At 56.2% G+C, this 22822-nt stretch overlaps 11 protein-coding genes across 11 annotated transcripts; 5 read left to right on the forward strand and 6 right to left on the reverse strand.

Annotated features, from left to right (window-relative positions):
* Positions 1–928: 928 nt before the first annotated feature.
* Positions 929–3346, forward strand: optB (small oligopeptide transporter, OPT family; the record flags this gene model as incomplete). The annotated part of the gene is made up of 2 exons (XM_040946821.1): positions 929–2624; positions 2688–3346. The coding sequence occupies 2 exons, from the start codon at positions 929–931 to the stop codon at positions 3344–3346; spliced, it is 2355 nt and encodes a 784-aa protein (XP_040803174.1).
* Positions 3347–3634: 288 nt separating this feature from the next.
* Positions 3635–4852, reverse strand: BO72DRAFT_425465 (uncharacterized protein; the record flags this gene model as incomplete). Its single annotated transcript, XM_040942912.1, has 2 exons — positions 3635–4334; positions 4434–4852. 2 exons carry the CDS (start codon positions 4850–4852, stop codon positions 3635–3637), a joined length of 1119 nt encoding a protein of 372 aa, XP_040803175.1.
* A 60-nt stretch (positions 4853–4912) lies between these two features.
* Positions 4913–7671, forward strand: BO72DRAFT_526263 (putative C6 transcription factor; the record flags this gene model as incomplete). Its single annotated transcript, XM_040950015.1, has 7 exons — positions 4913–5274; positions 5337–5360; positions 5424–5542; positions 5591–6039; positions 6104–6402; positions 6476–6940; positions 7033–7671. The coding sequence occupies exons 1-7, from the start codon at positions 5194–5196 to the stop codon at positions 7669–7671; spliced, it is 2076 nt and encodes a 691-aa protein (XP_040803176.1). The 5' UTR covers positions 4913–5193.
* A 272-nt stretch (positions 7672–7943) lies between these two features.
* Positions 7944–9068, reverse strand: BO72DRAFT_506226 (uncharacterized protein). The gene is made up of 2 exons (XM_040949219.1): positions 8678–9068; positions 7944–8610 (listed from the first exon to the last, which is right to left on the reverse strand). The coding sequence occupies exons 1-2, from the start codon at positions 8807–8809 to the stop codon at positions 8101–8103; spliced, it is 642 nt and encodes a 213-aa protein (XP_040803177.1). The 5' UTR covers positions 8810–9068; the 3' UTR covers positions 7944–8100.
* A 281-nt stretch (positions 9069–9349) lies between these two features.
* BO72DRAFT_526264 (UbiD family decarboxylase) lies at positions 9350–10944 on the reverse strand. Its single transcript, XM_040950016.1, has 2 exons — positions 10229–10944; positions 9350–10154 (listed from the first exon to the last, which is right to left on the reverse strand). The coding sequence occupies exons 1-2, from the start codon at positions 10910–10912 to the stop codon at positions 9396–9398; spliced, it is 1443 nt and encodes a 480-aa protein (XP_040803178.1). The 5' UTR covers positions 10913–10944; the 3' UTR covers positions 9350–9395.
* A 395-nt stretch (positions 10945–11339) lies between these two features.
* BO72DRAFT_446454 (UbiX family flavin prenyltransferase) lies at positions 11340–12146 on the forward strand. Its single transcript, XM_040944302.1, has one exon. The coding sequence runs from the start codon at positions 11480–11482 to the stop codon at positions 12092–12094; it is 615 nt and encodes a 204-aa protein (XP_040803179.1). The 5' UTR covers positions 11340–11479; the 3' UTR covers positions 12095–12146.
* Positions 12147–13842: 1696 nt separating this feature from the next.
* Positions 13843–14815, forward strand: BO72DRAFT_54011 (uncharacterized protein). Its single transcript, XM_040950503.1, has one exon. It carries the CDS (start codon positions 14125–14127, stop codon positions 14794–14796), a length of 672 nt encoding a protein of 223 aa, XP_040803180.1. The 5' UTR covers positions 13843–14124; the 3' UTR covers positions 14797–14815.
* On the reverse strand, positions 14816–16942 carry BO72DRAFT_54010 (Zn(II)2Cys6 transcription factor). Its single transcript, XM_040950502.1, has 3 exons — positions 16726–16942; positions 16353–16663; positions 14816–16296 (listed from the first exon to the last, which is right to left on the reverse strand). The coding sequence occupies exons 1-3, from the start codon at positions 16783–16785 to the stop codon at positions 14835–14837; spliced, it is 1833 nt and encodes a 610-aa protein (XP_040803181.1). The 5' UTR covers positions 16786–16942; the 3' UTR covers positions 14816–14834.
* Positions 16943–17099: 157 nt separating this feature from the next.
* BO72DRAFT_374096 (arylsulfatase) lies at positions 17100–18878 on the reverse strand (the record flags this gene model as incomplete). Its single annotated transcript, XM_040941114.1, has 2 exons — positions 17100–18441; positions 18523–18878. 2 exons carry the CDS (start codon positions 18876–18878, stop codon positions 17100–17102), a joined length of 1698 nt encoding a protein of 565 aa, XP_040803182.1.
* A 198-nt stretch (positions 18879–19076) lies between these two features.
* On the forward strand, positions 19077–21218 carry BO72DRAFT_425475 (general substrate transporter). The gene is made up of 5 exons (XM_040942913.1): positions 19077–19456; positions 19508–20178; positions 20229–20575; positions 20629–20915; positions 20965–21218. The coding sequence occupies exons 1-5, from the start codon at positions 19318–19320 to the stop codon at positions 21063–21065; spliced, it is 1545 nt and encodes a 514-aa protein (XP_040803183.1). The 5' UTR covers positions 19077–19317; the 3' UTR covers positions 21066–21218.
* Positions 21219–21662: 444 nt separating this feature from the next.
* BO72DRAFT_494524 (uncharacterized protein) lies at positions 21663–22822 on the reverse strand (the record flags this gene model as incomplete). Its single annotated transcript, XM_040948475.1, has 3 exons — positions 21663–22197; positions 22256–22631; positions 22672–22822. The coding sequence occupies 3 exons, from the start codon at positions 22820–22822 to the stop codon at positions 21663–21665; spliced, it is 1062 nt and encodes a 353-aa protein (XP_040803184.1).

Below are 22822 nucleotides of genomic sequence, written 5' to 3' on the forward strand. Positions count from 1 at the left end.
GCTCTCCGATTCCGCTAGCCTCCCCTCCTTCCCACCCACAGATCGGAACCCAATTGATAATACGGTTTATCTGGTGATTGCATTTTGGGCTGAATTTAGAGTGATATCCGCTAGAACCTCGGCCCCCGGGTCAATGCATTTGGCGGCCGCCATGATAGCCTCCCTCCCCGTCTTCCCCCTAGTCAACTTCAGTCTCTAGCAACCTCAACTCCCCACTCTTGGCAGTTGGATTTCCACTGAAATTGTCCCCGTGACTACGTAAAACCACCCTTCTCTGGTTCGGCAAGTGAGTCACTGTCACTACTACTGTTCACCGGTCTTTTTTTCTGGTTCGAAGGGCGCGGTGACGCGAACGCTGCAAGCGAAGCTGATATGGAAGGGCGGGATGGGAAGGGCCGTGCAGGTGGCACACGCCTTACGCATGGCCTGACCATGTTCAAAGTCTACTTTAGTCTCCCCCGGTTTTCGTTAGCCAGTAGCCAGCAATCTCCATGATTGGGAGATGCCTGGCCAGTGTGTTAGTGGTAACTAAGTGGTAACTTAGTGAATACGTACCAGGTAACACTAGCACATGGCAAACGAACTGGGGTACCACTAAGGCTGGCTGATAGCCGCAAGATAGCCTCGACCACATTCACTGGCCGTTCCTATCAGCGATTTAATCTAATTATCGATTTTCGCCATCGATAAATTCACCGGGCTACCGTCGGCCTTCACTGCATATCGCATGGTGGCTAGCCAGGATTGGAAGGTCGTATGGGCTGTATATGTACCTGCCTTCCTCCGCCTGTTCGTCGTCCCTCTTTCTTGATTCTCTCCTCCAGATCAACCTCAACTGTCTACTTGTTCTTACTGAGTCTCTCGTCTCTCAGTCGTTAGCTCCTCTTTTCACCCTTCACCCTTGCTCTGTGGCTTACAAACCACCACGATGCAGGAGAAGGAAGTGGCCTACTCCACCGCGGTGGCTGATGAGGCAGCCTCGGAGGAGACTGCCGTCCACCTCAAAAACCTGAAGCTACAGCATCAGTGGGACCCCAACCTCCCCGATGAAATCGCTGACGAGATCGATGAAGCCCTCCACACGACCGACAAGGGGGCGCGCGAGGGCATGGCCCATGAGCTGCTGGACGACTCGCCCTACCCCGAAGTGCGCGCTGCTGTGCCCAACTACGACGAGGGTGGCCACACCAACACCATCCGCGCGTGGACCATCGGTCTGATCTTTGCCACCATCGGTTCGGCCCTGAACATGCTGTTCTCCATGCGTAACCCCTATATTGTCATTCCCTCCTATGTCGCCCAAGTCGTCGCCTACCCAGTGGGTGTGTTCTGGGCCAAGGTCATGCCGAAAAAGCAATTCAGTCTATTTGGACGTCAATTTAGTCTCAACCCGGGCCCCTTTAGCAAGAAGGAGCATGCCCTCATTGTCATCATGGCCAACGCAACTTTCGGTGGTGGTGCTGCCTATGCGACGGACGTCCTGTTGGCTCAACGTGCCTTCTATAAGCAGTCTTTCGGATGGGGGTTCGAGATCCTCATGTGTATCTCGACGCAGATGCTCGGGTTCGGTATGGCGGGATTCTTCCATCGGTTCTTGGTGGCTCCAGCCGCTATGATCTGGCCTTCCAATCTTATTAACTGCGCCCTGTTCACGGCGCTTCACGACACCCGCACGCCGGACCCGTCCAAAGTCAATGGATGGCGCATTGGCAAGTACCGCTTCTTCCTCTACGTGATGATCGGGTCCTTCTGCTGGTACTTCTTCCCGGGTCTCATTGCGCCGTTCTTGAGTATCTTTGCCTGGGTCACCTGGATCAAGCCCCAGAGCCCGGTCGTCAACCAGCTCTTTGGCGGCTCGACTGGGCTGTCGCTGATCCCCATGACCTTTGACTGGACGCAAGTTTCGGGTTTCAACTTCAGTCCCCTTATCGCCCCCTGGCATGCGATCGCCAACACGCTCATTGGTATGGTGATCTTTTTCTGGATCGCGACGACTGGCATCCATTACAGTGGCACCTGGTTCGCCGAGTACCTGCCTATTAGCGACTCCAGCAGTTACGACAACACGGCTAATACGTATAACGTCAGTCGCATTATGACGCCGGAGTTCACCCTTGATTTGAAGGCATACGAGGAATACTCCCCGCTGTTCCTGTCCACGACCTTCGCCCTGTGCTATGGTCTCTCTTTTGCTACTATTATTTGTCTGCTCGTCAACACCGGTCTCTTCCACGGCAGTGAGCTCTGGGTGCGCTTCCGCAACTTCGGTAAGGAGGAGGAGGATGTCCACGGCCGCCTGATGGCTCGCTTCAAGCCGGTCCCGCTCTGGTGGTACGGGGCAGTGGTGTTGTCTATGATTGGCATTGGTCTTGGAGTTGTTTTGGGCTATCCGACCCACTTGGACTGGTGGGCATTTTTCGTGGCCTTGATCATTGCTGTGGTGTGGTACGTGCCCATCGGTATCATCCAGGCGTCTACCAACATTGCCCTCGGGTTGAACGTCTTGACCGAATTTATTGTCGGGTATATCCAGCCGGGTAAGCCCATGGCCATGATGCTGTTCAAGACCTACGGGTACATGAGCATGTACCAAGGGCTGTATTTCAACCAAGACATGAAACTAGGTATGTGCAATTTGCTTATGTGTCGAATGCGAGATGAAGCCCACCGACTAATCGTCTGAGCAGGCCACTACATGAAAATCCCCCCTCGTGTCTCCTTTTCCGGACAGATGGTTGCCGCCTTGTGGTCCTCTATCGTGCAGATCGCCGTCATGAACTGGGGTCTCGCGACCATCAAGGACGTCTGCAGCCTGGATCAGGTCAACCACTACACCTGCCCCAACGGCCGTGTGTTCTTCAATGCCTCGGTCATCTGGGGCCTCATCGGCCCCCAGCGGATGTTCTCCCCGGGTCAGATGTATGTTAGTCTGCAATGGTTCTGGTTGGCGGGCGCGTTGCTGCCCGTGATCATCTACCTCGCCGCTCGGATGTGGCCCAAGTCCAACATCCGGTACCTCAGCGCTCCCCTGATCTTCGGTGGCGCCGGTCTGATCCCCCCGGCCACCCCGCTCAATTATCTCACCTGGGGTGTTGTGGGTATGATCTTCAACAAGTACATCCGCGACAAGTTCCGCGGCTGGTGGATGCACTACAACTACATCTTGTCCGCCGGGCTGGATGTGGGATTGGACTTGTGCACCATCCTGATCTTCTTGACGATCGACCTCACCGGCGCGAGCTTCCCCGAGTGGTGGGGCACCCGCATCGCCAGTGGTACCATGGACACAATGGGTACGGCCATCCAGAAGACGGTCAACGGAACCTTTGGTCCGGCGACCTGGTAGTGCGAGCGAGCTGCGGCGGGTACACCGTCCATAGGTCGGTAACCTTCGTTGTTGAATCGTGGCGGAGGGGTGTTTTGGCGGAGCAACGGCCGAGAGAGAAAGTGCAAGCCCGCCGGTGGACCTGGCTGGGGCTGTGATTTATGATCCCGACGACTTATCTCACTGTATTATGATTATGTGATAATTCCTAATTCTATCTGTTGGTGATCTTACATGGTTGAGCTGTCTCATCGTAGGGCACTTTTTCTTGATTGTCATATTGTAATGTTTTGTGACCCAATAGTTAACTCAACCTCCCAGCTGCGACTTCTCGCGCATCGCCCGGAAGCATTCAGCAACACGAAAAAAGGCCTCCTTCGGCACCCATCGAGGCATTCCCACCCTGTTCTCCTCCTGATGCCCCTTCTCCTCCTCCGGAAGGTACTTCACCAACGAGAAACACATCATATCGAAATCTCTCGCCCCGACCCCGGCCGGCATACAGGGAAACGCAAACACATAGACGAAGACGGCGTCCACCTGCGCCTCGGCCCTGGCCAGCAACCCCAACTGCGTCTCGAGGTAATCGGCTTGCTCGCGCTCGCTCCGCGTCGGGACGATGTCCCCCTCAAACACCCCGCTCCCATCGGGATTCCGGCCCTTGAGCAAGGCGAAGCCGCCATCGCCGCGGACGGCCGCGCCCTCGTACGCACAGCATCCGACCTCCATCACCACGAGGGGCTTGTGTTTCTGCTTGTTGTTGCTGTTAGGGTCGGAGTCGACCACGCGGTGCCGCTCCAGCCCCGCGAGATATTCCGAGGCCGTCTCGCCCCGCCGGTAGTAGTCCACCCCGACGAGATCAAACAGGTCCCAGTCCACGGCCTCCCAGGTGCCCGCGGCGTAGGTGACGGGCCCGTGGAAGTGGGTGCGAATTTCGGTCATGAAGGTGCGGAGCGCCGCGTTCAGGAGCGGAGCTTTGGCGAGGACGGGGAGTGGGATTGCGGGGCCACTGTCGGTAGTATCGGTTGTTGTACTGGCATCACCATCGCCCCGACCACCGGCTGTAGCAGCAGCAGCAGCAGCAGCAGCAGCAGCAGCAGCAGCCAACTGCCCCCCAAACCATCCCGCCCGCTCCTCGAACGTCTCCCCCGGAAACACCCCGCGACTGAAGATACTGTACTCGCACCCCGCCACGAAGACGAGGTCGGTCAGTCCGTCGTGCACGCGGAGCTGCTCGGCCACCTTCGCGGCGGCACGGAGGTACCGGCTCGTCTCGGGGACGTCGGCGTGCATCTTCCACGGGTTGAAGTAGACGGTTAGCCCGGCGGCGTGGGCGAGGCGGGCGGCGGTCGCGAGGCGGTCGAGGGGCTCGCCTTCGAGGCGGACGGCGGTGGCGTGTAGGGTTTCGGCGATGGTGTGCATGTCGTGAGCGACGTGGGTGGGGTTGAAGGTGGGGATGGAGAGGGTTTGGGGGGTGGTGTTGGTGAAGTTGAGGCCTACGTCGTAGACGATGCCGGGGTGGGGCATTTTGGTGGTGGTGGTGGTGGTGGTGGTGGTGATTCGAGGGAGGCTTGGAAGGTGAAGAGGTGGGAATGGGTTGGCTAGGAAGTAGGAGAAGTGTAATTGCAAGTGCAAGTGCAGGTTGAAAGTGTTTTGCTTGTGCTTCGAGGGAATATATACATGCCCTCTGCATACTCTGTATAGGGTTGAGACCCGGACAGCGCAGTCTTGGCGTTCCGATCTCCGTCTCCGTGAAATTTCTCTCCGCCTCCGGCTCGGCTGTCCCCGGCTCGACTTCTCTCTGACACCCATTGTGTGGATGGACAATAACTGGGGCAACTTGTGCTCGCGTGCGTGCTCGAGTACTCATGTCTGACGTCCTCGGTAGTAGCAAGAGGGCAAGAGAGGAAGATCTGGAGCAGGATCACCCCGAGGTGGAGAAGGTGGCTGTATGGTTCTCAGGCCCTCTACCGGGTGGCGAGTGCAGGGCTGGATGCTAACGCTTTCCTAGTGCGATCGATGTCGTCAGCGGAAGGTGACTAGTCTTGGAAATTCACACTTTCACACCTTAGAGTTAAGCACTGATGCGTGTTGGTAGACCAAGTGCGATCGGGTCAACCCCTGTGTGCAGTGCCTCCGAACGGGGTCGGACTGTACATACAACCGGGGACATCAGCTCAGAGAGAAGCGACAACGCGTTCTTATTTCTAGTGTCTAGTAAGTTCCTAACTCTCTCGATAGGGTACAATCATTGACGGACAACAGCGAGCGGAGACTGGAGTACATTGCGAATAAGCTTGACCACCTTGCAGAGGTCGTTGGTCGACTGAGCCATGAGCACGCCGGCCGTGCAACGCCAGCCGGACTGCGTTTGCCATTGCAGCCCTCCTCTCACCAACCCAGTCAGTCATATTCTTCTGCTCCGACACAGGCGGAAGGCATCGAATCCACCCTTTTCGCCCATGTGATCTACACTGCGAAATGCCTCCAAGCGGCAGTGATGGACCCCCGTCTCCCCCATAGCGATGCCCGCGAATTGACTCACGCGCTGAATAGCCTGTGGAGCACGATAGCTGCACAGAAGCAACAGAACCAGGCCCTAGAATCCTCGCAGCCATTTGCCAAGGTATTTCTCCAAAGCTCGACCGCAGACTTCAGAGACCTGCCGATCCCCTCCCTAGACCGGATCATGGCATGCTTGAGACTCGCTCACGGTGCGTGCACTTTCCCCCCCCCTTTTCAGCGGCAATCGTTCCAAGACTAAACAAATTGTCAAAGAGTGCTCGCCCAGTCGGCTCTATTGGCCCTTCGAGTTCGGATCCCTGGGCGACTTCACCCACTACGTGATCCGAGCGTGCTCGCCGGGCCCGATCACCGAGATGGAGCTGGTCATTGTGCACTACGTTCTTGCCTGGCTGTTCACCGAATGTGCGAACCTCACGGGAGGCGACCCCCTGCTCAAGCAGGACTACGAGGTCCAGGCCCTCATCTGCCGACAGAGTCTGGAAACCCTTCTTGGTAGTCTGTCCTTTCATGTAGCCACGAGCTTGGACGCTGTGTGTGCTATGTACATGGCTGTATGTTCGTTCCGCATCCTTGTTTACGGTCCGTTATGTAATTTGCTAAGTTTCCCAATCTCGCGGTAAACAGACGATTCACTGTCTCCAGCACGGCAAACCTTTCACCGCGTGGTCCTTCATCACCCGGGCTGCACTCATCAGCCAGGCCCTCGGATTACACAGCCGTCATGCCACCATGGGCCTGGCTGGACTTGAAGAAGCCGAAGAGGATGACGATAATGAAAAGCAGCGGAAGACGCTCCTCTTCTGGGCTGTCTACGTCCTCGAGAAAGCTCTCGCCCTGCGTCTGGGCCGCCCGTCCACGATCCACGACGCCGACATCACACTGCCCAAACTCCGTCTCGACCGCCGGATGGCCTCCCTCCTCCACAACCGGCTGCCGGACTGGATCGAGGTGGCCGGTCTGTACGGACGGGCGTACGACGAGATCTGTAGTCCGAAGGCACTGGCGCAGACGGCGGATGTGCGGGAGTCGCGGATCCGCGCTGTGGCGCGGGAGTGGGAGGGTGTCATTGCTGCGAGGGGGGAGTTGTATGTAAGTTACCTCCCCCACCAAATCCATCATCTACCTTGGTCCGGTTAGAAGAGGCGCTTCAACTGATTTTCATCCTGTCTCGCGGTGAGCAGAAACACCCCGACCAATGGACCAGCCATGTCCTTCCCCGCGGACTGAGTGAGTTCATCGTCCACGCCAACCGCGCAACCGAGTACTCGGTCCTGGCGTCGATCCATCGAGCTATCCCTTCAGGCAAGGAAACCCAATCTCCAGCGCCTTTCTCTTCCATTAACGGTGCAACGAAACCCAATCCGGAATCCCTCGCTGCAGCAAGACTCTCCCTCGCCGAGACAGACGCCTGCATCGCCGCCACGTTCGCCGCCGACGCCGCGACGTGGTTGTCTTCCCCTGCCTTCGATACCTGGGTCACCGAGAACTTGCTGGTTGCGCCGATCATGCCGTTCTTGATTCTGCTCGGCGGGCTCGTGCACTCGCCTTGTGCGGAGGAGTCGGATCTGGATGTCCTAAGGCGGATCGTTGATGGCGTGGGTCGGATGGAGCGGGTGGCCCGGTACGCGCGGTGTCGGAAGTATGGCCGGGTTTTTCGGGCCTTGTATGATGTTGCTGCTGCGTTGGTGGCAGTGAGAGGTAAAGAGAGGATAGATGTGTATAGTGGAGAAATGGGAGTTGGTGTTGGTGAGGGAGGGGAGTTGAGTGGGCTGGGGGATCTGGATGCATTTTTGGATTGGAGTGGGGGTGAATGGGGGTGATTGTATTGTGTCTTCCCCAATACCATAGACACTACACGGAGACAGGTCCGGAGTTCTCTTTCTTCTTTCTTTCCTTCTTTCTTTTTTTAAAGAAGGAGCTATCAACATCTCACTGCCAAATCGCTAACCCCTGGTGGACAAGTACTCTGGTTGAAACCCCTGGGATTGATGTCTTTGATAGTGTTTTGGCTATAGGTACGAGAAAACCCTTGACACGTCTACATCAAACTCGCCATGGAGTTCTAGCTATGGAGACACAAGAAATAGTACTAGATAGGATTCCCCCGCGTATCAACCGGCATCTCCCTCCCCGACCCCAAGCGCTTGGATACGCGACGATCAATGGGCCCGAACCTGGCCTCCCGAATCCGGCCAAAACTGCGACTATACCAGTCCACAACCTGCTGATCAGCACAGTCATCCAGCGCATCATTGTCCACCTCCAAATACCCACCCATTCATCATCGCCACGCAGCACCGCAGGTCCTCGCCCCACGCCGAAAAGCCCGTGGCGGATTCCTCCTCAACCGCAGCCCGGACAACGCTCTCCACCAGCGCTCGCTCCAGCGCGTAGTGTAGGTTACCGTAGCTCTCGTATCGCTGTGCTGCTGCTGCTACCGTCGCACCTGTCTCATGACGGGGAGCCTCCTGCCACCGCCAACCATCAAAAACATGCGCGAGCGAGTTCGGAAACAGGTACAGGTACAGCTGCATGTCCTTGTCCTTTGGGTCGTCGTTCGGATAATCGAACACGGCGCACGAGCGATCCACGCGGTGGTAGCCGGCGTTGATCTGGGTCAGCATCTGCTGGGGGCTGGGGTGGCTTGCTATGATGGCGGGGTGGGGGTTGCGGTTGGGCACGCTTCGTGTGAACCCGGCCTTCGCTAGGCGGGATTGCGCGATGGGGTAGTCGGCGTCCTGGACTACGATCATGGGGGCCTACTCACGGATTTCAGAAAGGAGAGGAGGGAGGGGGTGGTGGGGCATGGGCATGGGGTTTACGTACCCCAACTCCGACGGGAACGCCCAGATACCACATCGCGAGTGCGCTCCAGGGAATCACGGGGATCGGTTGGAGCATCTTGCTCAGGCGCAGGGAGAGGTTGTCGGCGGTGGTCTGGCGTGGGCGTCGGAACATGGTTGTCGTAGATGGTGGGTTCTGTTCTTTCTTGCGGAGAGACTGGTTGTCTTTCTTTATAATATTTGGGAGGAGTTGGATGATACATCGTTGAGGATGTTTGTGTGACGTAGGTTGTGTTACGTATTATTCAGGAGATTTGGGGAATTGGTTGAGGGCTGGTTAAGCCGGTGTCTGTCTTGCCACGTCTTCCATGCATGATTTACTGGCCTTTCGATAAATTTACCTCGGATATGACCAGGATACAGCTTTGTATACCCCGTCTGGGTTCCTAGTGTCTTGTATAGTATACCAAGACATTATACCTACTTCTCATATTTCCTTTCCTGCATTTCCTTCCTTTCTTTCTCTACCAATTTTTCAACCCTTTCTTCTTTCTTTGCCTCTTCTATCGAAATGGGAATCGAGCGAGTTGAAATTATCATAATCCTACAAGAGGTGTGCCTATATGTGTTGTACACTCATTGCGTGTTGCATGTAACTGGCATGTATGAGTGCTGTTCAGCTGAAGTAAAGAATCCGCATAGATCAAAACCAGTTCCTCAATCTACTCTGGTGAACCAGAACACAATGCCAGCCGCACCCACTAAAACCCATACGTCGACCACTTGGCATCCACTTTATCCTGAATTTCCCGAGGATAGTTCCCCCGGTAAGAGGCCTCCTTATACGTGGGCACCTCGGAGAACTCACTGGCGAACATGCAGCAGCGCACGACCTTCACATGATTCGCCCCGGTCTTGGCCCCATGCGACACGTACGGGATCAGCCCGATGTTGGGGTACTGGTCGAAGAAGTACTCGTTGTCGCGGGGCTGGCAGCGGGTGGCGTTGGCCCAGATGACGTCGCGCAGGTTGGTGGGGTCGATGTCGTCGCCGACGAGGTAGATGATGGGGATGTAGTAGCCGGGCTTGGAGGCGAAGACGGTGTGGCCGACCTCGCGGCTGAAGGCCTCCATGGTGGAGCGGCGGGCGCGCAGCTGCGCGCGGTCGACCTGCAGCACGAACCAGAGGCAGTGCGACTCGAACGGGTTCCAGACCATCGTGATGGGCAGGCCGGCCTGCTGGCAGAGGGTCAGCACCTCGGCCGCCTGCGTCAGCCCCCAGACCGTCTCGCTCTCCTCGGGCGCGCGGCCCGTCACGCAGAGGGGCAGGATCGGGTCGCGGCGGTAGGTGATGGCGTCGATCCGGTGCAGCGGACACTCCTTCTGCTCCCCCGGGAAGATCAAGCCCGGGTACTCGGCCATGGGGCCCTCGAGCGCGGTCTCGGTGCGCGAGATGGACCCCTCGAAGACGATCTCCGCGTTCGCCGGCACCAGGATGTCGTTGGTTTCGGCCTGGGTCACCTCGACCGGCCCACCGATCAGCGCCCCGATGTACTCGCTCTCGTTGACCCCTTCGGCAGCGGCATCCCGCTCACCATGATCGCCGCGGGCGGTACCCCGAAGCACAGCGCGAAGGGGCAGTCCTTGCCCAGCTCGGCCCACATCTGCCGGATCACCCCGATGTCCTGCCGCGGGATCATCGGCCCCACCAGCGTGCGCTTGCCGTGCAGCATGCTGCGCGTGATCGACCAGTTCACCCACGCCCCGTCGGGGCTCTGCACGATGTACATGCCGAACGTCTGCAGGAACTTGCCGCCGTCGTCGGCGTGCAGCATGGGGATGGGCAGGGCGGTGAGGTCGATCTCATCGCCCAGCAGCTTGAACTCCTTGACGGGGCCCGTGGGGACCTCCGTCGGTGGGATCTGAGGCAGGTGCTTGGCGGCCCGGAACTTCTGGATGATCTCCTGTCCGGTGGCGGTGGCCGGCAGCCCCAGCGACTTGGCGATGCGGATGAACCGCTTGCCCGGCTGCTTGCTGGCGCCGACGGGGGCGCCCAGCACGCGGAACAGGCCGTTCGGGTGGCGCCCCTTGAGATTATTGAACAAGGGTGCTTTGTCTTCGGTCTCGTAGACCTTGCGTGTGATGGCTGCCAGCTCCAGGTCCGGGTCGACTTCTTCGTCGATGGCGACCAGGTCGTTCTCGGCTTGGAGGTCTTGGATGAAGCGCCGGAAGCTGGCGCAGGCGGGTTGGGTGGATTCTTGGGGGGTTGTTTCGGCCATTGCGGAGGATGTAGGTGATACCAGAGAAGGTGAGTCAGATGAGTGCTGTGAGAGACTTGGTTTGAAAGATTGCGTCTCTTTTATAGGGTTGCGTCGGCGTCAGGTGTCTGGAGTAGATACCTCAGGCCATGGCAGCGGACGGAACATATCTCCCAGCCGGGGATAGCGGGGTAAGGCCGAGCGGCCCGAGCCCCGCTCTCCGCTGACTCATCAGCCCTATTTCGACCAATCTCAATTGTTAAATTCTGCTCTGAGGTCAAGCTATACGCGCCAAGAGGAATTAATATCTTTAATATAGCGCCAGTTGCTGCAAACCTACTGGATCGAGTTAAGCTGTGCCCCTCCTTAACCCCGCAATCTGCTGCCGACTCCCGAGACCACCGCTGATCGTGAGTAATGGAAACGGCGATTGCATCACGTTCAGGAGAACACCTCCTCTGAATGCTGAGATGGTAAGTACATAAACCCGGCAACCTACCAAGCCACTCCAGACATGCCTCGTCAATGTTCTAAGCCTCTCAACCCAAAGCCTCTCATCATCGTCTACCTCAACCCTCACACATCAAAATGTCCACATCCACCACCCCACCCACAACGACCTTAACAACCCGCCGCAAACGCATCATCGTCGCCCTCACCGGCGCCACCGGCACCATCCTGGGCATCCACGCCCTCCTGGCCCTGCGGGCCCTCAACGTCGAAACCCACCTGGTCCTCAGCAAATGGGCCGAGAACACCCTGAAGTACGAGACGGACTACACGGTGGCGAACGTGCGCGCGCTCGCCGACTTCGCCTACAGCAACCACGACCTGGCCGCGCCCATCGCCAGCGGCTCCTTCCGCGTCGACGGCATGATCGTCGTCCCCTGCAGCATGAAGACGCTGGCCGCCATCAACGTCGGGTACGGCGAGGACCTGATCGCCCGCGCCGCCGACGTCATGCTCAAGGAGCGCCACCGCCTCGTCCTGGTCACCCGCGAGTGTCCGCTGAGCAGCGTGCACCTCGAGAACATGCTGGGCGTGACGCGCCATGGGGCGATCGTGTTCCCGCCGGTGCCGGCGTTCTACACGCGCCCGGCCGGGTTGGCGGAGGTCGTTGAGCACATTGTTGGGCGGGTGTTGGATCTGTTTGGGTTGGAGGTGGCGGGGTTGCCGAGGTGGGAGGGGTTTGTGAAGGGTTGATTTTTTTGGGATTGGGATTGTGTTTTCGTAGAAGGTTACTTTGGGGTTGGTGGAATAGGAGTTGGGTGGTTGTGTTGCGCGTGGTTGTTTTTCAATGGGGACTCTTCTTGTTGCTTTTGTTTCGGATAGAGGATTTTCATTTCGAGGGATAGATATTCATATAATGATACTCGATATTGACACTGACGCTTTTCGGAACTGACTTATGCTACACTTTCTCGGAAAGCTCTATGTGTTCCTTGTTGAACGAGATGAGAGAACCGCTTAATCACGTTTTGTTGGTTAAGGTGTTTGACTCGCGCCTGGCTTAGTGTGATTGCGATCATGTTGAACATATGCCGTACATTATTCAAAAGCCAAGCTTTCAAATGTGTAGTCCCGTGTGTTTGCGGGACATATTTGCATAGTGGAAATGGCGAGACCTGATCTAAAGCTAGAGAGCCAAAATGAGAATGCGCTGCCCGGTGAGTCTACCAGCATGACTCGGCCCCAGCAGGGTTCGCTAAACATAAAAAACTCCTGCTTGATCTGGGGGTGACGGGTTAGAACCGGTTGAGCGGTGATGTGCTGGCTACGACTTGGTGCGTTACGAGCGTGGTGAGTACGACGGTGTCCAGTGCGGCTGGGTCGGCTGTGCCATCGTCTTCTGTTGTCATTCCGTCTTCAACTCCCTCTGTCGTGCCTTCGTCGGTGGCATCTTCTACTGTCATCCCATCTGTTGCGCCCTCTTCGCCGGTGGTGTCTTTTCTTTGTCATTACCTCCAGCTCGGCGATTGTCTCTCCACCCGGAAGGCTTTCGAGCAGCTCCGCCGTGGTGCAACCTAGCCCTAACTCATCCCCCGTCGTCTCTCCTTCGTTCGTCAGGGCTCGTCCCCTTATCCGTTTAACCTCTACGGCTGATGTCATGTCCATGAGCAGTGCATCTTCACACGTAGTGAGGCCCAGTGCCGGTTCTTCTGAGGCAGCCCACCCCACAACTTAACCAGACAGACCAGCACAGGGGTGAATTCTGCCTTGGCCACCGCATTCACTTCCACGAGCATGACAGACAGCGCAGCGGGGGCGTTGGTGACAGGTGCAGCATCAGCACCGCGGGTGGCCGTCCTTCCAGGCGTCGCCACTTTCATAGCTGCTCTGGCCATGCTTCTCTAGGCGCATCAAGATGAATGCTTCCCATCTATGTCCAAGATTCACATATGACGATTGTCAAAATCATGTACAAATCTAATAAACATCACCAACACGAACTCACTCGCCTATCCTGCGCCGTCTACCCCTATTTAAACCATCCTAAAGCTTCTCCACAACCTCGTCTCAACCCTCTCGCCATCACCCCCCCGTTCAAACAAGACCTCCAACTCCGCAATCTTCCCCCGCAGGCTCAGGCAAGCTCCCAAACGCCCAACCAAGAAACTCCCCCGAAAGCCGCCGCGGATGATGGCCGCGTTTGTTTTGCCGGGGGCTGAGGAGGACGAGGTCATCTTTGTGGATTGATTGCTGAGACGAGGTCGTGATAGATGAGAGGGATGCAGTAGGAACCACAGCTGCATTCTCGATTACAACTGTGACGACCCGGACAGCCATTCCGCGTCTCTATCCGATCAACGACATCAAATCCAGTCTGCCGGGATTCTCTTGTTTAGTGGGCTAGGGCAAATCAGGGGGAACCCTCAATGACCTCATTCATTCCCCCACGACGTCGCACCGACATTGAGCAAATCTGACCCAAAGACATGGGCTGATACCATCATCTGTGTAGGTCTCGGGTGGACCAGTCTGGCTCGTAGAGAGGAAAGGGGGTCCAACCGTTGCGAAGACAGCAGCAGCCGTGTTGAGCGCGTCTCGGCCCGATTTCCGGCCAATCGATTGCAGAGCGATGTGCTGTATGAGCCATGCAGAGTCACAGGGCATAAATAAGAGAGCTACTGCTGCTGCTGCTGCGGCTGCTTGCGTGTTGTCAGCCACTATTATTGCCTTTTCTTTCACTCATCCCCCAACTCTCTCCCACTGCTCTTTGTTCCCAGAAAAACATGTCGCCCACACCGTGGTGGAGAAACGCTACCATCCACCAGATCTACCCGGCCAGCTTCCAGGACTCCAACGGCGGTGGCATATGCGACCTCCCCGGCATCCCGGCATCCTCAGCCAGCTGGACTATGTCCAGTCGCTGGGGATGGACGCCACCTGGGTATGTCCGATGTACGACGGCCCGCAGTACGACACGGGGCTACGACATCCGCGTCTACGAGGCCGTGTACGCGCCCTACTGCACGGCGGCGGACGTCGAGGCCGTAATCGCGGGTGCCACGCGCGGGGGCTCCGCATCCTGCTGGATCTCGTCATCGATCACATCTCACACGAGCACGCCTGGTTCCAGGCCTAACGCTCCTCACACACCGACCCCAAACGCGACTGGTACATCTGGCGGCCGCCGCGTTACAACCTGGCCACCGGCGCTCACAGCGCCCCCCCGAACAACTAGCGCAGCTTCTTCGGCGGCAGCGCGTGGACCTTCGACTCCACCACCAAAGAATACTACCTGCACCTCTTCGCGAGCAGCAGCCGGACCCCAATATGCTCGCCATGCTGGTCGCCAGCCTCTCCGGGACCCTGTTCCTGTACCAGGGCCAGGAAATCGGCCTGGTCGACGCCCCGCCCGCCTGGGACGCCGTCTGCTATCGTTTTTCTTACTCGAAGGCTAGACTTGGCCAACTGCATTCAGGCTGACCCGATTCCATGTTCATCCTATCGCACTATAGTGCTTTAAATACCCATCATACAGATAGCTATCATCCACAAACTCCGCCTGGTTTAGGAGACTATGCACCGCTAGCTGATGATGGCGCTCAAACCCATCCGACCCAGTCAGCCGATCAGGATTCGGTTCTCGCGCCTCTTTGGACTGAGGGCTACTGCACGCTTCGATCCACACCTTGAGATCCAAGATCATCCCCTTCGCATGAGCCGCCCGCTCATAGTTCCGCTGTAAGAAGGCCAGAGCCAAGAATGCCTGCTCTAGCGCCGTGCCCAGCGACGAAGACAATGAGTCCTCTGAGCCTCTCCGACCTGAATCCCCAGCCAGATGGAGACACAGACGCGCCGCGTGGTAAACACACCGGGCGATATCCACAGAGAAGAAAGTTGGAGGAATGAGAGCCTCATTGTGCAAGACGAAGTCGATAATGCACGTGCTGTGATGGTGGCATTTGCCCCGGGCTTGAAGGACAAATGGGCTGGAGCTCAAGGAATTGAGAATCGTCGAAGACGCGGCGCTGGGATGGCCGGCAAGGAATAACCGGGAAAGATCGCACTGAGCTTGATGCCATGCGATTTGGAGTTCCAGCACCCGTCCCAACCACCGCGATGGTAGCTGCGGATGAGAATGAAGTTTACCATGGCTCGGAGAAAAGGGTCCAAATGACGTAGTGATTTGGGCGTCGATCTGCAACAGGCTTGTTTGAAAGCCTCGAGCAATGGCATCGAGGTCAACGACGGGCTGTTCCACGAGGGCGAGTTGGCGAGTCAAGCGAATGATATCGCGACGGACTTTGGATAGACGCAAGATGAGTTCGAGCGTACCGTGCGAGGCCGCGGACTGATCGGTTGGGGTGCCAGATGGACGACGGATCATGCACTCCGGTATCGGCGAGCCGAACATTTCTTCGCGGCAAGGGAACTGCTGGTAAATCTCGCCATAGTCGATAGTGCTGTAGCCCGGAAGACCGACCGAGAAGTACCCATCGAGTAGAGCCATCGTCCACGCAGCTCTGCGGCGGGTCTCTTGCGCCACGAAGCCAAGATGGGGACTTTCGTGGTTGAGACGCAAAGCAGTCACTTGGCGACTAGCGAGCGATGCCAGCATGAACGCTTGCCCGAAACCACCTACTTCGGCGTGATAGTGAATGATGAGAAACAGAGCTTGCAAGTGAAAGATCGATGGCCTCTCGAGCTGATTGAGGATGTGACTTTCAGCCCGTGCAATCCAGGAAGCGCTATCGTAGGAGACTCGCCCTGAGAACGGGCAGCGCAGATTAACAATGGCGCAGATGGCAAGCACGAGGCTTTCCTCCAGTCTCTCTTCAGAGCACATTCGTCGGATTGAGGACTCATGTAGGAAGCTGTACCCTGGGAGGGGATACAGGTACTGAAAGTAGAGGTCGAGAAACTTGATCAACTTTTGCTGGCTTTGAAGCGGAGACGTACTGGAGCCAAGTCAGAATGAGCCAGTGACGCAAATCTAGTAGACTGACATACGTACCATTTCTGGTCACTCTCAGCGCTCGGAGCATGGTCGGTGCCCTTCCTCGAGAAGATGCCAGCTCGCTTTGACCCCGGGTAATGGCAGTCACGATCTCGCCTTTGACAATTGCCACATTGGGGCATTTCTCCCGAGCAACGAGACTTTTGCGCGCGACATCGTAGGCATGCTCGTGCCGCTCGACGACGGTCGGGCTCATCCTCATTCCTTCGCTGAGGGTTTTCTGAAAGCGATGCCGATCTCTGAAAAGAACATGTATGTTTCAATCGCTCGCAGTTGCTACAGATGTCGAATTTGCGATCGCATCGAACCTAGATATGGGCTTAACTTGGACATGACGACAATATCAACGATATCAACGTGGGCGGCCTACCTTACGTGACCGACACTGAAAGCACGGATCCGAGCGCGGTCGATTCAAAGAGGTCGCCATGAGTATGGAAAAAGAGTCAGTCACATTGCGCCTCGTAAGTGCCCTTGAGCACCAACCCGCCTCAGATGCGGAGTACTTGGGGAGTACTTGGGGTTCTTTTGCGGATTGGGGGAGGCGATGGCGCAACCGAGAGCCAAAAAGGCGTCAGTGCGCCATGTACTGTACTTGTACGGAGTAGACTGTAGTTAATGTGGAGAATGTGGAGACATCTGATCGGAACAGAGGCGAAGCGCTGGAAGGGATCGTTATCCGATCGTCAGATACTAGGCGTGCATTCTGCTTTCATTTCACCCTTAGATGATCTCCACCAAACATCACCAATTCCTCTTTGAGCCGGTTTTCTTGAGTTCTTCCTGGAACAGAGAATACGCGTCAAACATCCCCGAATTCTGAAAGTACGCTTCATAATGTGCAATCATCTCCCCCAGCTTTTCCGGATGGCTGTCCGCCAGATCATGCACTTCCCCCAGATCTGTTGACAGATCGTACAGCTCCCACTTGCCCTCTCCGCGTGGTGGAGGGAGAAACACGGCTTTCCAATGGCCGACACGGACAGCGGCTATGCCCAGCTGTTCCCATCCCACGACATCGGACTCGTACAGATTAACCCTTCCATCACCTGACTCCAAGAGCGGGCGCCAGGAATGTCCTCTTGGAAGGGCTACCTCTCTTCCCCGAAAATTTGTCCCAGGGTGGTGCAGTCCCGCAAGATCCAGCACGGTCGGAAGCACATCCATAACTGTCGTGAACGTTTCCGTGATAGCCCCCGGCTCCATACTCATCATCGGCGGATACCGCACGATGCACGGGCAGCGAATGCCACCCTCTGTGGTGAAAGACTTGGTGGCTCTGCACGGTGCGGTGGCCGCTGACGCCCACTGCGGTCCATACCATACAAATGAATCGTGGTTGCCCAGGTTCTCTAAAGAGTTATCATAGTGCTTTTCGATCACGTCCCCCACTGTCATCCCGGCCATGACCGGAATAGCCTCCAGCAGCTGTCCCTCGGCCCCATTGTCGGACATGAAGACCAGGAAGGTATCGTCCCACTCCCCGGTCGACTCTAGATACTGCCGCACTCGCCCAATGTTTTCATCCATGACATCGACCATGGCAGCGTAAATCTCCATCGTCCGACTTGACAACCGCCGCTCTTCGTCAGTGAGTTCGTCCCAAGGGGTAGTCCCCAGCGTGATGATTGGAGCCGGATCGACCCCCTCTGGTACCAGCTCATTTTTGATCAGACTCTTCAATCGACGACTTCGCAGAGCAAGCGGCCCGTCGTCGTACCAGCCCTTGTACTTCCGGATTGTGTCTTGCGGCGCCTGCAACGGCCAATGCGGCGCTGTGAAGGCGAGATAAGAAAAGAACGGCTGCTCTCTCTGCATCTCTGTCCGATTTCCCAGGATCGACAAGAGATTATCGGTGAAGGTCTTTGAGGAATAGAAGTCTTCGGGTAAATCCGTTGCGCCGTTGATGAACTTATCGTCGCGCATCCACAGTCCCTCCTTGTCCCTGAAGATGACCCGCGGTTTCGATGTTGTGTCGTAGAGTTGCGGTTCGTGGTTGAAGTGATTGCCTGCGCCAGGTAAGGTGGCAAAGACTTTGGTGAAACCTCGAGAGCAAGGCGCCACATCCTTAGTGAGACCAAGATGCCTGCGATTATATCGCCATCAGTTACGGGTCAGAGTTGACCCTCCACAGTACTGAATCTCGGTCACACGGTCGCATACGCACCATTTCCCGGACATGCATGTAAAATATCCGTTATCCTGCATTATCTCTGGCAATGCGGCCACCTTGTAATTCAGGTAGCCCTCGTAGCCTGTCTTCCCATCGAAGATATGGGGAAACCGGTTCCGTCGCTCAGCCATGACCCCGAGTCCGGCGATGTGAGCGTCGGTGCCTGAGAGAAGCATCGCGCGAGTTGGCGAGCATGACGCTGCGGTGTGAAAGTCGGTCATCCGCAAACCTTCCTGTGCCAGCTGATGGAGGTTGGGCGTGTGAATCTCCCCACCGAAAGGGGAGGTGTCGCTAAACCCGAGGTCATCAGCAACAATGATCAGAAAATTCGGGCGCTTTGTAGATGTCATGATGGTTGAAGTCAGAAGCATGTGGCTTGTCGCACGCCATCAGTGCAGGCGCGGATTGTTATGTATGATGACCGTCACTAACATCTCATCTTCGCTGGGATCTTGCGGGAAGAGCGGAGGTTTAGTGGCGATGTTGCCATCACTTAAAACGATGGCTTGATCTGCATCCCAATAAGCGGTCGCGAAACCACGGCTGTCGGTCGCGCTACGGCTCTCGGTCGCTTAGTGTTTTTTTTAGTTGCATCTTGGCTTCATGGGCGGCCATCAACCGTGAACACCTTCCTCCCACGAAATCTGGAGCAACTATCGCAACATCGTGGCTCATGGTGACGAATATATCCTCACAGCTATTAAAGATGGATGACCGCGATGGAAATCGTTCTGATGAGTATATGCCAGATCACTGGTGAGCTGGGATTGACCTCTCCTCAACCACACGATGTCAGCCTTTGGGAGCTTCAAGCTCAAGTCCGGTCTGGTGACCAGGAACATGCTGGTAGCATATATGCTCATTGGCTTGAGTGTTTTTAGTTATGGTTTTGACGATTCGGTATACTCAACCATTCAAACCATGGACGGTAGGGGAGCTTGAGCCTAACATCGGAAATTTGCCAGCTAACCCCAACTAGCCTTTGAAAAGCAGTTCGGATCGTATAACTCTGCAACAGGCAAATACGGCTATACCACAAAGCATCTCGCCTATCTCAACTCGCTTGGTTCGCCCGCGAAAGCCTTTGGGACGGGGCTGGGCTGGTTTGTGGGCGAGTACTTCGGCCGCCGGCTATGTTTCATCAGCATGCAATTCTTATGCATCTTGGGCATTGCGATCAGCTATACTGCCACATCCTTTGGGCAGATCTTGGCCGGTCGAATGGTAGTGCAGTGCTTCATTGGATGGGAGAGCTGGCTGGTACCCATGTTTCTGGCGGAAATCAGTCCCGCCGCCATCCGCGGAGCCACGGTGGTGGTGTATGTGTTTGCTCATATCTTCGGCTCGTTCATTTGCTCAATCATTACCTATGAAACGGCCAAGATGGAGGGCAATGCCTCGTGGAAGATCCCCATCGGCGTGATGTGGACGTTCCCGTGCTTCATTCTACTTTGTTCGTGGTTTGTCCCTGAGAGTCCTCGCTGGCTGGTACGGAAGAACAAGGTCGAGGCCGCCACTAAGCAGCTTCAGGACTTATACAAAGATCAGGAAGTGGACGTGGCTCATGAGGTGGCGGTGCTGCAAGCATCGATCGAGGTAGACGCCGAGACGAAGGGCACCTGGCTGGAGTTGCTTCAGGGAACCAATCTGGTGAGACAGGTCTACACCTTGAGACAAATACCTGCTAACAAAACACACAGAGGCGCACCATGATTGCAGTCATGACTGCCATCTTCAATCAAGTGACAGGGCAGAGCTTCGTGAGCCAATACGGCACTCTCTTCGTGAAGTCGCTGCACGTCATGAATCCATTTGCCTTCGCCATGATCTCCCGAGCGCTGACCTGCATCGGCCCCCTGATCACCTTCTCCCTTGTAGACACCACCGGCCGTCGACCCATCTACCTGATCGGAGGGGTCATGACAACTGCATTGCTGTTCGCCTGCGGTGGCTTGGGCACCGGGACGATTACCGACGACAAGAAGCGAGGCGTCTGCGGTGTGCTTATGATGTACGGCCTGTTCTACATCATGTCCTTTGGTTCGATGTACGATATCCCCGTGCCTCTCTTCCCAAACGCCACACTGACCCGTGCAACAGCGCCGTCATCGTAGGAGCCGAGACCCCACACCTGCGCCTTCGCGATCAGACTTCGTTCGTGGCGTGGACCATCCGCGTTGTATGCGATTTTGCTGTCTCGTATTCCCTGCCGTATCTGCTTAACGCGCCATATGCAAACCTGCAGTCTAAGGTTGGCTTTATCTATGGCGGCCTTTCAGCGGTCGGGGTGATCTTGGGGTACTTCTTCCTGCCCGAGTTGAAGGGTCATTCATTGGAGGAGCTGGAGGAAATGTGGCGACGCCGCATTCCGACACGAAACTTTGCCAGTGAGTCATTTGCTGTTAGGACTGCAGAGTGTGACTAACCGAATTGTAGCCTGGAAAGCCGATGCGAGCGATGACGAGAAGGTGGCAGATTTGGAGTCGGAGAGAGAGTTGGAGAAAGACGATGTTGGAGTCACCGGTCGCTACGTCTAATTTTCGACACCAAACGTTGATTCTCCCATGATAAAGCACTTCAAAATTCGACGGTTCAATAACATAGAGAGGAATCCAGACAGCAGAAAAATGGTGCTCCAACACGTATCGGGCTGGAATAGACACGAGGTGTAAGTTAGATTTGTTGTGTTGAAGAAAGATTCAAATCATTGCTGTGGAGTACGCGACCCGATAAATTACGGATTGTTTCTGCCACCGCCAAAAGCTGTTTGGGCCAAAGTTCCTGATCGCCCTCACCCTCGCGAGGTCGCCAGCATTCTGCCGACCATAGCAGTCAAAAAAGCAGTCTGAAGTTCAACCACCTGAAGATCAATCATTACTCTCTGAATTATCATGTGAATATTCCCCGGAAATGAGGGAGGAGGCGAACACTACGAACTACAAGCATCATTCACCTGACTTGTTGATTGAATCATGAGTTGCCCAACAACGATACGCAGTAATCCTCTGTTCACCATGATCAACCACAAAATTTTTCTACTAAAACCAAAAAAGAAAGCTATTCTGTCCTCCCTCACTGGAGCTCTAACATAGAAATTCTTCCCGCCAAGTCGACTAGACCCGCACGAGCGACTTCTATCTGCTACGACTGCCCTTGTTCCAATAGTCCACCCTGCCAAATACCCCTTGCCAGAGTTCGTAGCCTCCCTGCGCCGTTAGGGAGGTACGATGGCCATCCAGGTAAAACACGAGCGGCTTACTCAGTGCGCCAGAAGAAGAAGAAGAAGTACCATCACTACTCTGCAGAACCAAGCGATAAGAGCGATCCTGGAGCGGTGATAGAACACCAGATACCCGAAGCCCCGCGGGCTGATACAGGCGCTCACGCTTTATAACGGCATCCTGTGCGTGATCTATCCACATCTCTGGCAATCCCTTTCTATACGCCGCATGGTCATTCTGATTGTAGATGGCCCGAATGACGCTAGGGTAGCCAAAGTCGGCGGCTGCTTTCGCCTGGTACGCGAGGTGGCCGTTCGGCGAGAAGAACTGCTCCTCCCTCGCGACCATCGCCAAAGCTACCTCAGGCTTCCCCGCCGCCAGGGCCGAGACAAACGACAGACCCCAATCCAAGGGGGGATTCACATCCAGGCACGCAGTCCATGATCCACTGCAGGCGGTGGGAATTATGCAGCGCCGCCGGAGTCGGAACCGCCCCCGAATTGCACGCCTGGTGCTGCTCCACGGACACCCCCGACTCGACAGAGGAGGGGCGCAGCAAGAAGTCCGGGTTGTCCGTCAAGGCTTGCCGAACCAATTGTTCGTTGCCCAGGAGACACAAGGGTCGGAAGGAGGAGGTGTCCGGGTGCTTGCACTTCGCCCCGTAAGAGAGCAGCAGCGCCGCAAATCCCTCTTGCCTTGCCAATGACTGCCGCTCGAAAATGTGACCCAGTGTATCATAGGAGGACGGCATAGGTATACCGGCTTCCAGAAGCAAGCGAGCCAACCCACAATCTGGTTGGTCAATCGCGCGACGGACAAGGTCGCTGCGCTCCTCCCCGAAAGGTCGAGCGATTTCTTTGTGGTCGTGATACACAAGACTGGCTATCATCTCAAGATCAGGACGGTTTTTTCTTCCAAATACGACCATGTTCGGCCGCCGCCTCATCCAGGGGGTCGCGGCCCTCACACGCGCGCACAAATTCACGCGCCGCTTGGAACCCGCGCTGGGATTTGGCGTCGGATAGTGGGGCACGGCTACCTCCAGATTGTGTGTTGATGTTCTTAGAAGCCAT

Source organism: Aspergillus fijiensis (genome assembly GCF_003184825.1).
Source record: "Aspergillus fijiensis CBS 313.89 unplaced genomic scaffold BO72scaffold_14, whole genome shotgun sequence".
NCBI lineage: Eukaryota > Fungi > Ascomycota > Eurotiomycetes > Eurotiales > Aspergillaceae > Aspergillus > Aspergillus fijiensis.

Bases quoted from the DNA above. Each gene is read 5' to 3' on its own strand.
- BO72DRAFT_506226 (XM_040949219.1), bottom strand. From the start codon at position 8,809: ATGTTCCGACGCCCACGCCAGACCACCGCCGACAACCTCTCCCTGCGC. The intron at 8,611-8,677 runs GTACGTAAACCC...ATCCGTGAGTAG, and splicing joins GCGTTCCCGTCGGAGTTGGG to GCCCCCATGATCGTAGTCCA.
- BO72DRAFT_526264 (XM_040950016.1), bottom strand. From the start codon at position 10,912: ATGGCCGAAACAACCCCCCAAGAATCCACCCAACCCGCCTGCGCCAGC. The intron at 10,155-10,228 runs GTGAGCGGGATG...GGGCCGGTCGAG, and splicing joins TACCGCCCGCGGCGATCATG to GTGACCCAGGCCGAAACCAA.
- BO72DRAFT_54011 (XM_040950503.1), top strand. From the start codon at position 14,125: ATGTCGCCCACACCGTGGTGGAGAAACGCTACCATCCACCAGATCTAC.
- BO72DRAFT_446454 (XM_040944302.1), top strand. From the start codon at position 11,480: ATGTCCACATCCACCACCCCACCCACAACGACCTTAACAACCCGCCGC.
- BO72DRAFT_425475 (XM_040942913.1), top strand. From the start codon at position 19,318: ATGTCAGCCTTTGGGAGCTTCAAGCTCAAGTCCGGTCTGGTGACCAGG. The intron at 20,179-20,228 runs GTGAGACAGGTC...CAAAACACACAG, and splicing joins TGCTTCAGGGAACCAATCTG to AGGCGCACCATGATTGCAGT. The intron at 20,916-20,964 runs GTGAGTCATTTG...ACCGAATTGTAG, and splicing joins TCCGACACGAAACTTTGCCA to CCTGGAAAGCCGATGCGAGC.
- BO72DRAFT_54010 (XM_040950502.1), bottom strand. From the start codon at position 16,785: ATGGCGACCTCTTTGAATCGACCGCGCTCGGATCCGTGCTTTCAGTGT. The intron at 16,664-16,725 runs GTAGGCCGCCCA...GCCCATATCTAG, and splicing joins TTCAGTGTCGGTCACGTAAG to GTTCGATGCGATCGCAAATT. The intron at 16,297-16,352 runs GTACGTATGTCA...ACTTGGCTCCAG, and splicing joins GCTGAGAGTGACCAGAAATG to TACGTCTCCGCTTCAAAGCC.